We start from the raw sequence: 17,450 nt of genomic DNA, 5'->3' as shown, positions 1-17,450 counted from the left end.
GTGTTCATCGCTGCGGGCCAACTGGCGCCACTTCGCTGATCCACGGCAAGTTGAGCCTCTTCATCTCCACGGCCAACTGGAAGAGATAGTCCAGACTCTCGCATTGCGTCTTGGCCTTGTGCACGTTGTCGCCCCACACGTACACGCCATGTCGCCTGACGAGCACGGCGTATGTGTCTGGGTTCTGACGCATAGCCTCCTCCAAGAACTCGGTCAAGTCCTCTTCGTGGGGCGTGTTCTCAATGACGGGAATCCGAAGGGTGTCGTGGTATCCCAAGTTCCCCGTCTTCTGGTATCCCTTGCCGAACCCCTTGATCTGCTCTATATTGTTGATCTCAAACATCTTGGGAGAGTCGGTGCTCTCCAGCAGGAGGGTCACGAGCACGGCCCAGTGAGAGTGCGTGTGGATACAACAGCCTGCGCCGCGGAGGGTAAAGGCGGCGAGGAAGAGAGGCGTGCATTGGCTGGGCTTGTAGCATGGCGGCGACCGCAGGTACACGCGGTTCTTGAGGGAGGCGTCCTGGGCCGCGAGGGAGAGGACGTAAATGTCTGATGGCTTCATGAGCTCTTTTTGCACACCAGAGGGGGCAATGTAGACGAGGTCACTACCACAGATGTTAGTGAAAATGGAATCATGAAGGAGGTCTGGCTGGGATAGCGCACTCTTCGCGGATGGAGCATCCACCGCCGGTACCTGTGACCCATCCCAGCGTCCAGAATTTGGCGCACAGAGATGGGATGAGGTTGGCGGGGTGGTCCGGACTGGACGAGGTCACGAGCTCGTCTCCTGAAGCCATTTGAGCAGTCATAAGTTTTCCTGAAACAGTGTTGACCCTCAATGCCAAGTAGGAGAGAAAAAGTGAGGTTGTTGTTGATGATGAGGGATGGTGGGGTGAAATGACTTCCTCGTGGTGGGGTCGCAATGTCGATTTGATACATGTCTGACCCGAAGCTACTTGGTGCAGACGGACAATGGAGCGAGCTATATTGCACACTTACGGGATCAACTGACGTATAGACGGAATTAAAAGCATCCCAACAAGCGATTTTACCCGATTCAGCCAGTCTCCCTTGCAAGCTACTCACAGCAAAAGGGAGGACAGAGGTCCTATAGGGTAGCCAGGTGCTGTTATAGGGAGAACCATGTGATTCAACACTCGAGTGAGAATGGGCAACGATCCTTGCCCAAGATACCTCAGAATGAAGCGTAACCGATCAAGCGCTTTCTATCGCAAGAGCACATCACTAGTGGTCTCAGGCAATGCTGAGCGTGTGGGGGTAATTGAACCATCCGGAAAGCCTGCGATGCTGACATCTGACGTCGCTCCTCACTGTACGTACATTGCATGTAAGGACCTACGGCAAGCTTAACCCCGGAATGTTTGGTGAATACCTCGGATTTAAGTCCTCCACGGCACGACGTCTTACAAATGGAACCAGGTCGTTCAAGCTACATAAAGAAAGCAAAGACGACATGAGGTAGCAAGAGATGGACTCAAATCACTCTAGACACACACCATCTCAAGCTCTTTGCAATGCCTTCCTACCTCATCACGGGCGCAAGCCGCGGTCTTGGACTTGCCATGCTGCAAGCGCTCGTCTCGCAGCCTGCAACCCAGGTCACCAAGATCTTCGCAGCGTACCGAACCAAGACCGATGGCATTACGCAGCTGTCCTCGTCCCACAACGGGAGGGTCATTCCCGTCAGGATGGATGTCACCTCCCCGGACGAGATCAGGGCTGCTGTGGCCCAAGTCGAGAAGGCGCTGGAAGGCCAGCCTCTGGACGTCCTGATCAACAATGCAGGCGCGGCGCCTACCACACCCGGGGGTATTGTGAACATGTAGAATCCCGAGCCCTATTTGCACCCCGAGCGGGTATTGATAGTTCGCAGGAATGATTTGACTGCCACTTTGGATCTCAATGTCGTGGGCGTGCAGAGGGTGACGCAAAGCTTCATGCCGTTCCTGGAGAAGAGCGCCGTGAAGAAGATTATTAACATGTGAGCTGGACCAACCGTAGCCCTACCGTTTGAGTTGGTAACATGAAGGGCTAACCGAGCGCGCCAGTTCATCCACGGTGGGCTGCTTCGCGTACCAAGAGTACTTGGCGCAGGTCAATACCCCAGCGTACAAAGTGAGCAAGGCCGCTCTCAACATGTTGACCCTGCTATGGGCCCAAGAATATGGTCCCAAAGGCTATGTCATTGCCGGCTTGTCGCCTGGTGTAAGCTCTTTCTCCCTATCAGATGTATCTCCATCAGAGACTGACAGTCATGCTCAGTACGTCAAGACGGATCTCAGTGGCGACGCAGCCGACCTCGAGGTGTCTGAGGCTATTCCCGCTATCATGGACGCCATTGAGGGTATCAGTCAGGGAAAAAATGGGAGGCTGTTGGACATCAAGTTGCCAGGATGGGAGCCCAGGTATCTCGGCGGGCCGCAGCCGTGGTAGACGCCCGTCGGTACTTGTCGGAGCGTACGTACATACATGTACGGATTGAGCCGAGCCAGATTGAGTGTGTTGAGTTCGTACAAGCAGTTACAGCTTTTGAGGTGGAGAATGACCAGCTTTTGAGGTGGAGAATGACGTTACGATCTTCATGCTGGCAAAGACGATAATTTTTATGCCTGTGCAGCACCATGGACCGTGGTCAGTGTCTAGACCAGTCTAATGATGGGATCCGCAACTAGAGGGCTCGTATTCGTGCATGTTGACCGTGCCACTGGACACAATTGTGTGCCGAGAACAGTGAAGGAGGCAGTGTCCGTTGCTCAGGTTGCAAATGAAAAGTTCCTGTGTGTCGGAGCGCCCCCTTGCCTCCGGGCTTGCAGGTTCGAATCTAGGTCGTATCTTGTTCATCGCCGTGGGAGAAATTCAAGGGAGCGAGCTTTGAGTTTGAATTGGAGTGAGTGAATATTGGCGCTAGCCGTTTTGAGCAGTAGCTTTCCTTGCACGATTCTTGGTACGTGCACAGATCGGAAGCGGCTGTAACCCACTCACACGCGCTCAGGCCAGGGGCCCAGCCGCCGAGGAATCCAGGACAGGCTCGAGCTCTAGGCTCCAGAGTCCAGTCGGCTCAGCTCAGGGCGCCTCGCTTGGCTAGTTTGGGAAAGGCGGGCCTCGCTGGCCCGGCGACGAGACGCGGCGCGTCAGTCTGGATGCTGGTGATGGCGACGACACTTTACCTTGATGCAGAGGCAGGCAGGTCATTGCTCACTTCGGACGCTTGCACTTGGCCGTACGACATGGTTAAAACGCGTCCATCGGCGCCTCCGACATCATAAATTTACAGAAGAAAGAAGAAGGAGAAGAAATAACGTCAGGTGAAGACACGTCTCTAGGCTGGCCTGGACGTGTTCGATGGCGCGTGCCTGAAACAAAAGGGACGCGCCCCTCCAATCCTAACGGCAGTGCCGTGGCGTGCTGCGCATAACGATACGACCTTCTGCAATCACAAGGCCACTGGGAATGGAAAAGCAAGGCATGATGCCTGCTAATTAGTATCAACGGCACTGGCTATAATACCTGCCACTGCTACTAATCGTGCTTTACCTTTGGGACTTTGGGTCTGTTCAGGGGCAACTAGGTTAATAAGGTTCGGATGGCGCCACAACTCGTATAACACGCACATAAAGGCTACCGTGTACAAGTAATTATTAGTTCGTAGACTGTGCCTTCACCGACCGCGATAAACATGGGGATGGAGATTCCCTCCGAGATGCAAGAAGAATGCAGGAGACTCACTCCTTGATCAAAAGCCAGACATGCTGATCCCGTCCCGTGGCTTGCAAGTAAAATTGGCCGTCCCGGTTCCCCAGACAAAACCACCAGTTGCACGATCGACATATCCTTGGCGGCCCACAATACGGGCGGCTGCTGGCCGATATTATCCTGCTGGCCATCCCCAACCGTGCATGTTTATCCACGTAATTACGGTGCTTTGTTTGCTTGAGGCAGGGTACTGGTCACAGGCCGCAAGCATGGCAAGCAAACCAAGTCATGTATTGGCTCCAGCTGAGCAGCTCCTCTTATTAAAGACGCCCTGGGCCTCCGCCCCCAGGCATCATTCTCTCCTCCCTCTCCTACTCTTCCTTCATCCACACAACTCTCTCTTGCTCAAGTCTGTCGCTGTCCGTCTGTCTCAAGTAATTTTATTAATACCAGTCACTCGTTCGACTCTCAAATGTTCGTCTTGGGCCCTCCTGTTCTTTGTCCCCAGCGCCGCGAGCTAACAAACCTGACAGTCCAACCATGCGTTTCACGTCCGCCATTGTCGCCGGCTCCCTAGCTGTTGCCGCCAGCGCCCAGTCCACCACCGCAAGCCTGAGCCCCGCTCAAACCTCGCAGGTAGCCTGCATCGAGGAGTGTGACGCCGACGACCTCGCCTGCATCGCGCGCTGCAGCCCTGTCCCCAACCCCAACGAGGACCAGGTCGAGGCCACCCACGAATGCATCAGCAAGTGCTACGACGAGCACGACGAGGGCACCGCTGAGAGCATCGAAGCCTTCTCTCAGTGCCAGGACCTCTGCATCGCTGCCGACTACTGGAACTCCACCGAGGGCACCCCCAAGCCCACTGGTGCCGTTGGCGGCGGTAGCAGCGACGAGGAGGACGAGGAGGACGATTCCTCGAGCGATGCCGCCAACCCCTCCGCCGTGACCACTGTCGCCACTGGCACCGCCACCGTGACCGAGACTGAGACCGGCACCGCCACCATGTCGGCCACCGAGTCTGGCGACGACGAGTCTGCCACCGAGACCACTGGCGCCGACGACGCTGAGGAGACCGGCGCTGATGGCGAGGAGGCTGACGGCGAGGGTGCCGACGGCGAGGGTGCTGCTGCCGGCCTCTTCGCCAAGACGGCCGCCATTGTCGGCGCCTTTGCTGCCGTCTTTGCTCTGTAAAGGAGTTGAAGACGTGCTATGGTGATGATGACGAGTCTTAATTCGCCATGTATATGTATGCACATGTTCATGCAGTGAGTCACAATGTCTCACAAGACGGGGAATCAAGGATGGGTGGAGAACACAGATCTAGACCCCTTGCTTTTCTTGGATGATTGCAGGGACACAATACCACATAACTTTAATAATACCACGAGCAAACGACCACTTCTTGACTGTGTCTCGATCTTTTGCAGTGCATGTCATGATGGAGTTTCCATTTTGAACGCACTGAGGAAGCTGTCCAGCCTGCTGCTACCCGGTCATGATCCTTTTCTGGAAAGGACTAACGTTGCGAAAACCCTAGGTGAGCGGCACTTGGCCGTGAAACATTTCAGCATCTGCCATGCTTGTTTGTTGATACTGCCGAGCAAATACGAGCCAACGCTCGGTAGGGTCTTAGACTCAGTCTCTTACCTACTTTCGGAGTAGGACATGAAGCTTTAGGCGCACATTTACAGACTGCGGTAAGATGGTACGCACCACGCTGCCATGCCGATACGCGTGAGTCGGCGGGAATTTGGGGAGATCCTCATCTCACGTAAACAGCACGCGGAGAAATGGTGAGATGATCTTCAAGTTTGATACATGAACTTAGATAAGGTATAGTTTACCAAGTGCCGCATGCCACGTTGGTTGTTGGCCCCACTTGTATGTCAGTGCTTATCTCAACTCTCAACGTGGATTTTCAGGGGCTTTACTCGAGGACAAGACGCCTCCCAGTTCCAGTCAGCTGTAAGGCATTCGTGTAGGAAACTCATCGCAGGCGCCGCCATTGACCCTGAAGCCCACCCTACAGTGGCACTGAGCGCGCTTTGCCAACACCAAAACTACACCAGACCTCACGCAACATGGCAAGCCCGCTACCTCCGCTAGTCCTCAGCCTCGGGCTCTTTGTGGCCGTATTTGCGTTGGCACTCACGACGCGGACAACCTCCCTGCAGGCCCGCCTGGGAGCATGTGGCCTCCTCGTCGCGCTGGCCTGGACCTCGTTGACAGAGGTGAGCAAATTGAACGACAATCACGACCTGCTCTACGGACTAGCGACTACTCTCCTCATGGTACTCTTCCACGCTTGCGACTATCTCGTGGTCCTGCGAGCTTCGTCCAGGGATCATGTCGCCCGCCAACAAGGCACACAGCCGACTTTCCTGAGGCAGTATGTCCTGACCCCCGTGTCGATGCTCTGCAACTGGCGACGTATAGGAACGCAATGGCAAATCGACAGGATTCCCCCCTTTTCCCCGCGTAGTCCTGCCAAGACGCCTCCACGCGCCTATCTGATCGCTCAACGTGTGGCATGCATGTGCCTCTGCTGGGCGGCCATTGATCTCTGCGAGGTGACTGTGCTACAGTACTCGGAGATGATGACGCCTGGCGTGGTCCTCGCGCGTGTCGACCGTCTCACGATGCCCGAGCTGCTATTTCGAGCAGAGTTTGTCGTCAGGTACTTTATCTGTGCCGTCACGGGCGTCTACATGGGATACGCGGGCGTCACGCTCGTCGGTCTCGTTCTGGGGCTGAATTCACCACAAGACTGTCCACCCATGTTCGGGTCGCTCCGGGATGCTTCCACCGTGCGCGGGTATTGGGGGTGAGCAACCCAACAACCATGCCTCCGTGGGAGCCTGGGTACTTTGTGTAACGTACTGACCAAATGTCTGCCAGTGACTTTTACCATCAAGGACTGCGAAGGGCCATCACCGGCCCCGCGGACGCATTTGTGGACCAAATTCTGCGCATCCGGCGTGGCACATTGCTCTCACGCTATGTGAGACTGACCTTGGCGTTTGCGCTGTCGGGGGTGATCCATTGGGGCGCAGAGGTCTGCTCGGGTGTGGCCAAGCCAGACCGCAGCCAGTTCTTGTTCTTCACCAGCCAGGCATTTGCCGTCATGTCGGAGGATGTGGTCCAGAGTCTCTACAAGCGCTCCGGACGCCCGCTGCCGGCCCTCGTGGAGAGACTCGTGGGGTACGTGTGGGTTGCAGGTTGGATGCTGTGTGCGATGCCATACATGGGCTATAGCGGAGTTGTCTATGGCGATCCGTTGCCTTCGAAACTCAAGCCCGCCATCGTTCGATGCCTTGAAAGGCTGCCATGAATGTCCGAAGAGAAGGGGATACGCACAAGGGCCAGCCTGCCTCGCAATGCCTAGCCAGCGCCGGGCCCCGGGAACGCAGAGTGGCCGTGGTGGTCTGGCCAAGGGACGTTTCTCCATGCGATATCCCCAAAATGGGCTCGAGGCAGCAAGCCACCATGCACGTGCTAGACACGCACCAACGCTCTACGTCCGCAGCTGTTGGTCCCCCCTCATCACGCCCCTGAGCGTATGCAGCATGACAGACCGGGGCATTGCAGCTCGACTATCCCTAGGACCTGGGAGGGGGGACCAAGGCTGAATGATGAATGGAGGGATGGATGGATGGATGGGGTTGTGAGGGAAAACGGTCTGTTGGTCCATGGGGGACACTGTTGGGAACTGCGGAAGTATCCAAGTTGTCGAACCTGCACTGCCATTTGATGATACGGCCAAACAGAGGTCGAGGACCAAAGTCAAGTCTGTCCAAGTCCAAAGTCGTAAACCGGGCCACTTCACGTTACCTGTCGCATCTTGGCCAAGTGCCAGCTGCCCATCACAAGATGAACCCTGCTCGACGCCAGACGGCCGAGCCAATGCGTTGCGCTAGGCCCAGCCTAGTTACGCCTGCGCATATGCAGTAGTTGGCCCGGACGCTACATATACTTGAGAGTTCCATGCGATTACTCTATATCCAAGGCTGAGGCATCAGTCTCCCCAGCCATCGCATGTCCCACCTGCGGCAGAATCCCCGAGACATCGAGAGACAAGATGCAGAGGTCAAGTTTGCGTACTGCATACTGCTGACTCAATAAGGCTGGGAAGACATGTTGCGGAGTAATTACCGAGGCACGAATGATCCTCTCAACTGGGGTAAACTGGCTGAGATAGAGTCATCACGCAGCAGATGGAGAAGATCAAGTGGCTCGGGTAGTTTCTTGTTGAAGGATGGCGAGTGCCAGTGCTGCACACGGTAGGTTCTCGCGGCAGGCACCTCAGCACACACTCCATTCGTTCACTCTTATGCATGACAGTCCATGCCGCACGAGGCTCGCACAGTATCGACTTGACATTGGCTTCCTGCTCCTGTTGCATCACCGACATGGATGGTGGATGGATGGATGGATCCCTGCAAGGCCAGCTACCTGGAAATAGGAATTCGCCGCAACTTGTTGGTTGGCTGAATGCTTGGGTTGGCTGGTTGGTTGGCTGCTCCTGCCGTCCGTCTTGTGTGGCCCGGCTAGCCGACTGACTACCTTACCTTAACCGACTTCACGTTTGCAGGTTGCTCTTGCCGTTACTTCGCGCTGTCACGGAGCACGGAGACTGGATGCCTTCTGCGCGGCAGAGCAGACTATGACTCGAAAAAATCAGTACTATGCTTTCCAGACTTGAGCTGAGTGAACGGTTCCATGTGACTTTACTTGAGCTGTCTCTTGGTACACAGCAGCCTCATGTCGTGCCGAATAGATCCTCGTCCGGTTAGCCATGAAGCGCCTGCCGAATTTCCATTGCGCACGCCGCAAATACCGATCTTGAGCAGGGCGCTCCACCTGCCAGAGACTTGGCTGCTCCTTGTGGAATGAGAGGTTTGGCTAATGGCCAACGAATCGCCATCGGCGTGGAGAACAAGAACCAGGATGCAACCATGAACTTGTGAAGTTTGAAGGCGAACAACTTTGCAGATTCCAGCCCCAGTCGCGAAGCGGGAGATCAGCCCCAAGGCCCATGGCCTGAGCAGCCTGGCCTGACAGCGGTCGCACCCCGGTCCCGGCTCCAGTCCAGCCGGTGGGTGACAAGACATGCGCAGCCGCAGCGCGCACAGGCCCAGCCGCCACTGGAGCCAGGGATGGCCCGCTGCCGCTCCTTCAAAAAGGCGGGTTGGGCAGCTGGGTACCGCTACGGTATGCTGCAGTCTGTATGCAAGCGGCGGCGTCTCTGTCTGGTGTGGAGTGGTGCGCGGGAAAGAGGCGATTCTGGATGGATCTGAGCAAGGTCTCCGCGACTACAATTTACAAATCATTCAAGGCGAGCACTCGCAGCTCCAGGCCCGCCTCCATTTGCCCGAAAGCCCTACCACCTTACGCAGACGGCGTTCGACCGGGCGGGCTCTCGTACACTCGTCGTCAGTCGATCTGGTCAATTCATTGTGGGCGCGCACGGCATCCAGTCTCTTTCGCCCTTTCAATACAACTCCAACCGCAAATCTCCTCGGCTCTTCACCACCGCGCCGCCCCAGACTCCAGCGTTAGACAAGGGCACGTCGTCGTCGATTCATCTCTGCCCCCGCGCGCGCCGTCTTGTTTCCGGACTCCCTGCAGTGCGCTCTCCACCTGCTCTGAGAGACCGCCGATTATATTGAGTGCATGTCTCAGTAAGGGTCGGTCTGACGCCTTCCCACCATAATAGCCCATCCCTTGGCTCCTGGCTCGTCCTTCCGTCACAGTCACGTACGCCTACCAGCTGTCATAAAGGCCTGCTCGGATTGGGGCGACTCCGCGCAGCACCTTTACGCCTCAGACTGCCATCTTCACCGGTTCTACGAGGACACAGCGCAGTGACTTTGTTGCACACCAGCTGAGCGCCTGGACCCTGGACTGTGTGTCATCGAGGCCAAGTGCACCGCATTTTCTCGCTCTACTACAAACAGTCATTGCTACCCTCCTTGCACAAACGACGGCAAGTCCTGGCCATCACGACCTCGCTTTGCAGCCAGACTGAGACATCAACCTCGTGGAAGGGCCTACCACGGACACGGACACGCACGATAACAGCTGCATGCCAAAGTCTCAGGCCCACGCTGTCGAACGATTAGGGCGTCCAAGCCACCCGCCTTGTCCTCAAACGCTCGTGTGCACTCATCCTTCCCGGCCGGGGGCCATTCGCAAGCCGGCTCCTGGGTACTTCCACGCTAGATCTCTGTCAAGCCCTCTGGTGACAGTCTGTGTCGCCATCAACAGCGCAGACGGTAGTCCCGCTGATCATATATCGCCTCTTACAACCCTGACGACCCGCGTTGCTCACAAAGGACTGGATCAGCGCTGATGATATCCATGAGATTGCAGCGACTATCAGCTCTAGAGCAAGACGTGCGACAACGTCGTCTCGTGACTAAGCAATCAGTTGTCTGCGCCTCAAATCAAAGCCCTTCTCTCGCCTCCCTCTCTGTCCCTCTGCTCTTGGGTTCTGATACAACCCTCTTTAAACGCTGCTTCTCAAAGGGGTAGCTTTCGCTGCGAGGCCCACTGTCCCCGCAGTGCCTGCTGAGCAAAAGACACTTCTAGGTGTCCTACGTGAACGTGACTATATCTCACTGAGCCGGTGCCGCGACATCGACTAGCAGCAACGGGTCGAGCTCCCGAGCAACCTTCGCCATGTCACAGAACTACCCGTTATGGGGGCCTGGTGCTTACAATGGGCGGCATCCACCGCCGCACGCATCTGGCCCTCCTCCCCCTCAGCCGCCTGCTCAAGGCGCGGAGCCACGCATAAAACTGCCTCCTCTGGCGAGTCTTGCCCCCGTTGGATCGGAGCACGCTGAACAGCAAGGCCACCAGCATGGGCACCACTCTGTCCCGCCAACAGGACCACCGCAGGCACCGTCTCGTGAGGTCACTCACGGATATGCTCATGTGCCTCTTCAAGGCCCTCCCCCAGCACAGTATGTCGACGGACCGCCGCCTCACGTGCAAGCATACCACAACCAGCCGCCGCCGCCGCCACCGCCATCGCAACAACAATACCAACACCAACGCCAGATGAACGGCCAGTACGACGACCCGAGGCGACATGGAGACCAAAGCGCCTCCACATACGCCATGCCACAATCCACCTACTACACGACAGCACCGGACCCCCGAGGCCGTGTCATGGATATGCACAGTGGCGAGCATTTCGAGGTGGCCGAGTCCCGCGGGTATCCTCCTTCTGCTCCGCCATATGCGCAAGGGAATGTACTATCTGAAGGACCCCCTCTACATCACATGGACACGCACATGCACGCTACTGGGTCCATGGGGCCGCACCCGACGGCTGTGCAAGAGCGACAGTGCGTTGACATGGGGGCCGCCATACCTAACCTCCTGGGCGAAGACAAAGCTCATCTGGTCTCTACCATCAAGTTTGAGCTAGTGCTGCGCCAGCAGCCCAAAGCCGCCCGAGCCTGCGGCGCTGGGGAGAGAGATCGACGAACCATTGATCCGCCGCCGGTGCTGCAGCTACTTATTTCGAGCCATGCGCTGTCCCAGGAAGAAATTGCCGTTTACCTTCGTCACGAGCCCTACGTGATGACGGCGGAGATCTTTGACGAGACCGGCACCCATGAATGCGCAAAGATGCCTGCCGAGTTCAAGCACCAGCGCCGCATGACCGGCTCTCTCGTGGGCAACCCATTTTTCGGCAAGGACGAGTTTGGCGGAGAGGGCACCTTCTTTCCCTTTGGCGACCTCTCTGTCCGCAGTCTGGGCACGTACACCCTCAAGTTCAAGTTGTTCATGATCGACCCGCAAGACCCGCGACGTCGCGCCCCGTGTCTGGACGAAATCACCAGCTCGCCGTTCCAGAGCTATGCCGCCAAGGGTTTCCCGGGCATCGAGCCGAGCTCCAAGCTCGTGAGGGTGCTGAGGGAGCAGGGATGCATCATCTCCATCAAAAAGGGCCACGACAAGAAGAGGCCCTACAGGGACAGCGCAGAGCCGAGCGGCGGCGAGGATGATGACGAGGGTACGTCCAGCAACCGGAGAAGGCGAGAAGGGTGAGGGAAGGCGCCACTGCTACGCTCTGTTCTTTTAGGTCCATGTTTTTAGCGTATCTGCATATCTTGGAAAACTAGTCGTCATTTCATGGTCAGCGAATAACCACGTCAATATACCTAATGACATGGGTTCGTAGTTTTGTACTTGAGAGCAATGTTTCTTTTGGGTGCTGAACATATGACGAGCCATGCGTGTCCGTGGAAGATCCGCACGTCAACTGTTAGGGATAGCCCTGCCACCGTGAAAAGTCATACCTTGAAAAATCAACCTTGCTCATACCGACATGAGAAGCGGGTTTTCCACCACTCTCTGCGCCGCAAACTGCAGGTCTCACGAGGGCCAAGTGTTGCTTTCTCGCCAAGCTCACTGCACACGTGGCCAGGTCTTGGATGGGCGAGGGCACGTGTGTGCAAATTGGCCAAGCTGTGAGCGGAAATTCAATGATGAATCGATGGCTATGCTCATAAGGTGTGTGCACGTTTCAGTTTACGACCTGCTCGCAAACTAGATGGGAATGTCAGGCACAGAAGACGGGACCTCATCGGGAAGGTCACCGGCAGACATTGCTCACAAACACGAGAAGTCTTACGACTCGTACTTGTCCACCTGCGCCGAGGGACGACGTCAAGCGGCGTGCTTTGAACTCCGTGGTGGTTTTAGCAGAATCGTTGCCTTCCCCCTTGCTCTTGTCTACGCTGACTTTGGTGTTGTCTTTGTCTTTCAACAGGACAGGGTTGTATGGGCTTTTGGCAGGCCAAGGGTTGTTCAGCTCGGCCCGAAACAGCGATGTATAGTATGATTAGGGAGAGTCTTACGGAGGCAATTAGTTAACAGGGTTTGAGAGGTTCGAAGGGAGTGAACATGAACGCGCAACCAGGCGTGACAGAATAGGGGTTCCTCACGTTCTCAACTGCCAGAGGACTTACCCTGCACACTTGCCAGTAGCTGCACTAGCAGAGGTTCGTCCCATGGTGCCTTGTTAATGCCCAATTGACTATACACTACCAGGTAAGGTAGTGCTGGCTTTCCATATGAGCTGCTCCTAACAAGGACACGACGATTGCCTCTGTTCCGAACCCAGACTGCAGCTTGCCATAGAGCGTCAGAAGGAAAGTAGCGCTCTGTCAAGAACTGGCCACACTCTCTGCCCATCGAATGCAAGGAGTGATTGACTGCAAACCACGTCTGGGCTACCTCGCGCCGTCAGTAGTAGACGCGCCCTAGTCAGAGTCAAACATGTCCGTAAATAGAACGATCAAATGACTGCCCTTGGCTCGGGTAGCCATGTTCTTTCTGTAAGGATATGCAGTGCAGATCCTGCGGGACGAGTCGCAAATGACCTCGAACTCGACAGGCTATGAAGATTCGAAGCTGATACTCGACATCGACTCGCCGTACTCAACACTAATATTGCAACAGACGAGAACGAACACAATGGAGCTGGCGCGCGGTTGGGCGCATATCGTTCTCGGTGAGACTGGCTGGCGGCCAGGTGACCTTGACCGCCACTCCACGGTATCTGGACGCGGACCGCTGGGCAGACATCACTAGTGTCCTTGTACGGACCAGTGCATAGCTTTGTCCACGGATATTATCACGATGGCGCTCTGTGGACGTGGCTGGCCTGCCACGTCGAGTGGGTGAGGCATGTATCCTCACGCTAGCGAGTTGATCATTGTCGCGAAGGGCCAGGAACAAGAAGTGGCGCTGTTTCAAAAGTCAGCACAGGGCGCCAGCCGAGGGCCGAATTGAGTCAGCGTGCATCCTGGCTGGCTCCTTCGCAGCACAGACATGCCTCCTTGTCATTTGTTCCACGCCCAAGGGATGGAGAGACAGAGAGGGGGAAAAAAAAAAAAAGGAAGGGGATAAAAAAGGGGTGGGTTGGAACAGGTTTAGAAGGCTGATTCTGAGGCAGACCAGTGCGACCCACGGGCCACGGCAGTAGATTGTTGCAAAACAAAACATGAAGCCAGCGTGTGCATGATAAATCGGGAATGACTGGCGCCCCCAGCTGGAACGGGGCAGGCCAGCGGGAGCAATGCGCACACGCGAAAAAGACCGACCAGATCGAGAGAAAGCAGTGATGTTGAGGCAGAGACTTGTTTTGCGTTGCTGGTCTCGATTGTGAAAGGTGAGACTGGCTGCGATTTTCAAGACGTGCGATCAAGATTGGGTTCGATGAAGCTTCATCCTTAAGCTTGAGCTTCCAGACTAGACTGGACTCCACTGGTCCAACTTTAAAATGGGTAGCCCCGCTGTACATGCCGGAGGCTGGCCACTGAAGGCTGGCGGTTGTAGGTAGCGCTCAGGGGTAAAGGGGGCACTAGTCGGGAAGCGCCAGGCGGGTCTGCGCCAATCGGGTGGCTTAGAGGGGCCTGTCGTGGTAGCGCGTTTCAAGGTCTGCAGGTACGAATAAGCGTTAAAGTTCCGTGATCTAACTCCTAACTTCTCGGGGGCCCGCAGGCTACACAGCACTGCATTACTGGTGTGTTTGCACATTGCACCGTGTTTCGAGTGGGCAAACAAACCTAATGCATGCGCGACCAGCTCGGGAAGATGAGGCCTTCATGCGAAACGTGGGCACATCTCACTCGGTCGCCCAAAGACCAAGGCGTGGCCGCGTGGGTGATGTGGCATGAGAGACACGATCCACTTCACCGCCGGCTGCTGGCACGAGCTTGCACCAAGCCACCATGCTGTACGTACGCAAGGCCAAGTACATATCGTGGACAATGACGACTGGGCTCAGAAGGATGGCTCGCTCACGGAGTCGAATTGTGCTTGGCAATCGGCCGCACATGAGCGTCAATTACGAGGCTGATCTCTCGATGAGCGTTGATCCGTGGATCCGGGGGCGTCCAAGCTCGAGATGATGGATCGAAACACACGACGTGAATTGGCGCTCAGCGAGTCAACGAAAGGCTTTTCAAAGGTTGCTGAGGGGGCTCCGAAAGGACCCCTGCCGCCTCTGAGGCACTGATCGTAACAAAGCGCGCCGGCATGCAAGGTACAAGCGCGTCCATGCCGGGTACCCCAGTCGATGCCGGGCCTCCATGTCGCCTCGATACCTGCGAATGGCGGGAGGCCACGCCCAGACTGCGGCCCAGTTTGATCGCTGGCGTCTATTAATTGTTCTTTGAGTACGGAGTAATCCTGGGTAATAAGAACAAGGAGCAGGGGAGCCCTCCAAGCCCCCCTGCCTGTATTAAAACTGCCCACCCCCTTCGCCACGCCCTCATTGTCCACCGACCCTCTGCTCTCTTCCTCTGTTCGTCTTCAACCTCTTTCCTTTTGACCTCTATCTGTCCATCCATTCCTTTTCAATTGCTGGAGACTACCTGCTGAGCACGTCCTCTCCTTTACACACATACACAGCAATCTGAACAGACAAACCCTGTTCTTTACTCTCCTTTTACTCGCTTCCATCTTTGACTCGGCTAGCCCGACCTCGACAGCAGAACAAACAACCAAGAAACACGCACTTGATTTTAAGTGCTCAAAAGTATCAGCCAATCCAAGGACTATCAACCCACTTCAAAACAGTAAACCTTCAGCTTCGACCATCATGAAGGGTTTCTACTACGGAGCCGCCCTCGCGGCCCTGGCTGCCACTGGCGCCAGTGCAAAGGACGACCGTACCTTTGCCGTCCTTCGCTTCACCAACAAGCAGCTCACCCAAGGCCCTGTCGACCCCATCGTCTCTCCCGGCAAGCGTGCCACCCACTCCCACATTGTCATGGGCGGCAGCGGCTTCAGCTCCACGGCCACTGGCGAGGACCTCATGAACTCGCAGTGCACCAACGCCCAGATTGTCGGCGACAACAGTGCCTACTGGTTCCCCCAGCTGTACTTCCACGACGAGGACAGCGGCGAGTTTGAGTCGGTCAGCGTCAACTATGTCAACGTCTACTACTTCTTCGAGGCCACCGACGACGAGATCGTCGCCTTCCCCCCGGGCCTCAAGATCCTCGGTGGCGACCCCAACGCCCGCGAGATGCCCGCCTTTGGCTCCGCGACCAACCTGGACCCCAACAAGGGGCCCATTCAGAATGTCAAGTGGACCTGCCCCCGTATGAACAACGAGTACAACCCTCCCTCGTGGCACGAGGACTCGGACGGCACCGAATGCGGTGTCGGCGACCCCATCAACAAGGGCGAGGGTGTCGGGTTCCCCGACCAGAACTGCGATGGCCTGTACTCGCCTCTGCGTGCCGACGTGCACATGCCCTCGTGCTACGATCCCGAGAAGGGCCTGGACGACCACAAGAACAACATGGCCTGGCCCGAGGACAATGGCAACGGCAAGCTCAACTGCCCCGAGGGCACCATCCACGTGCCTCACCTCTTCCTCGAGGTCTACTGGGACACGCCCGACTTCAAGGACCGCTGGACGCCCGGCCAGAAGAAGCAGCCGTTTGTGTTGTCCAGCGGCGACGCCACCGGCTTCTCCTCTCACTTTGACTTTATGGCCGGCTGGGACGAGGATGTCCTCCAGAACATTATCGACACCTGTGACGCCGGCACCTCGGGCATGAACAACTGCCCTGGCGTGACCGTCAACGACGAAGACTGCACCATCCCCGCCGAGTTCGACGACAAGGTCATTGGCACCATGTCCACGCTGGCCGGCAACTGCCCCCTGACCGGATGGCGCTACGGCCTCGACGGCATGGTGGACAATGTCAGCGACACCGTCGACGACGTCGTCGACGAAATCGACCAGCCCGAGTCCAACACGTCTGAGGCTGCGAGCTCCGAGCCCGCCGCCGCCTCGCAGGGTCTCCCCGAGGTGTCCCACGCCCCCACCAATGTCGTGGAGAATCCCTTCGTACCCGAGGAGTCTGTCGAAGTCGAGGCCGAGGAGGAGCCCGTCGCTGAGCCCGTCGCGCCCGTTTCGTCCGCCGCTCCTGTCGTGGCCGAGCCCGTCGCGCCCGAGCCCACCATCGCCACCACCAGCTGCGAGAAGAAGATCCACACCGTCTGGGAGACCGTCACCGAGACGGAGAAGGTCTATGCTGAACCCACTGGCTCGGCCAAGGCCCGCCGTGACTCGCATGGCCACAACCACAGCCACCTCCATGGCCGCCGCCGCTTCCACTAAGGTGGACCATGCAAGTCGATTCATGTACATTGGGCATCCGGACATATGGGGTGGAGTGGGGGACAGCAAGTGACGTGGGACAAAATGGAGTGGTGCATTGCGAGACTACATACTTCTCTTCCATCTTCCCGCCTGACCTGCCCGTTGCGGTTGGTCGGGTGACTTTTTTTCTCTCTTTTGCCATCTGGCTGTTTTGTCATTCGGCCTTTTTCTTTTTTTTTCGTGTCTACTTACAGCTGTTGGATACCCATGAAGTGCCTTCACGGGCTGGATAGAGGAGCAATTGGATCAATGTCATTTCCTGGTCTGTACTGCTGTGACCTATCTCGGGAGCTTTGCTTCATGTCGTGCAAGAGTCAACATCTTCACTCAGTACATGTAGGATCCATGAACAGGAACCTTGTAATAGTAACATGGTATGTGGCATGTACAGGTAGTGTTTAAAGGTCCCTACCAAAGACTGCTGCCCCGTCGCGTCGCTCCTGCCTCACATAGACGTTGTTCCTGCATTAGACCCAATGCACAGTATTTATAGCATATCACACTGTACACACACTGTCCAAAACTCTAC

At 56.5% G+C, this 17,450-nt stretch overlaps 6 protein-coding genes across 6 annotated transcripts; 5 read left to right on the top strand and 1 right to left on the bottom strand.

Moving 5' to 3' along the window:
* Positions 1-4: 4 nt before the first annotated feature.
* J7T54_006159 (Methylthioribulose-1-phosphate dehydratase-like protein) lies at positions 5-809 on the bottom strand (the record flags this gene model as incomplete). The annotated part of the gene is made up of 2 exons (XM_051504441.1): positions 5-605; positions 664-809. 2 exons carry the CDS (start codon positions 807-809, stop codon positions 5-7), a joined length of 747 nt encoding a protein of 248 aa, XP_051366676.1.
* A 726-nt stretch (positions 810-1,535) lies between these two features.
* Positions 1,536-2,454, top strand: J7T54_006158 (putative oxidoreductase-like protein; the record flags this gene model as incomplete). The annotated part of the gene is made up of 4 exons (XM_051504430.1): positions 1,536-1,843; positions 1,895-2,002; positions 2,070-2,226; positions 2,284-2,454. 4 exons carry the CDS (start codon positions 1,536-1,538, stop codon positions 2,452-2,454), a joined length of 744 nt encoding a protein of 247 aa, XP_051366675.1.
* A 1,800-nt stretch (positions 2,455-4,254) lies between these two features.
* Positions 4,255-4,908, top strand: J7T54_006157 (uncharacterized protein; the record flags this gene model as incomplete). Its single annotated transcript, XM_051504419.1, has 1 exon — positions 4,255-4,908. One exon carries the CDS (start codon positions 4,255-4,257, stop codon positions 4,906-4,908), a length of 654 nt encoding a protein of 217 aa, XP_051366674.1.
* Positions 4,909-5,798: 890 nt separating this feature from the next.
* On the top strand, positions 5,799-7,048 carry J7T54_006156 (uncharacterized protein; the record flags this gene model as incomplete). The annotated part of the gene is made up of 3 exons (XM_051504408.1): positions 5,799-6,541; positions 6,616-6,918; positions 6,973-7,048. 3 exons carry the CDS (start codon positions 5,799-5,801, stop codon positions 7,046-7,048), a joined length of 1,122 nt encoding a protein of 373 aa, XP_051366673.1.
* Positions 7,049-10,398: 3,350 nt separating this feature from the next.
* On the top strand, positions 10,399-11,781 carry J7T54_006155 (uncharacterized protein; the record flags this gene model as incomplete). The annotated part of the gene is made up of 1 exon (XM_051504397.1): positions 10,399-11,781. The coding sequence occupies one exon, from the start codon at positions 10,399-10,401 to the stop codon at positions 11,779-11,781; it is 1,383 nt and encodes a 460-aa protein (XP_051366672.1).
* Positions 11,782-15,343: 3,562 nt separating this feature from the next.
* J7T54_006154 (protein of unknown function (DUF1996)) lies at positions 15,344-16,879 on the top strand (the record flags this gene model as incomplete). The annotated part of the gene is made up of 1 exon (XM_051504385.1): positions 15,344-16,879. One exon carries the CDS (start codon positions 15,344-15,346, stop codon positions 16,877-16,879), a length of 1,536 nt encoding a protein of 511 aa, XP_051366671.1.
* Between the last annotated feature and the right edge of the window lie 571 nt (positions 16,880-17,450).

The sequence above is a fragment of the Emericellopsis cladophorae genome (assembly GCF_022114955.1).
Source record: "Emericellopsis cladophorae strain MUM 19.33 chromosome Unknown NODE_1_length_1489480_cov_119_871856, whole genome shotgun sequence".
Taxonomy (NCBI): domain Eukaryota; kingdom Fungi; phylum Ascomycota; class Sordariomycetes; order Hypocreales; family Bionectriaceae; genus Emericellopsis; species Emericellopsis cladophorae.
This window is presented reverse-complemented; position numbering and strand designations above follow the sequence as displayed.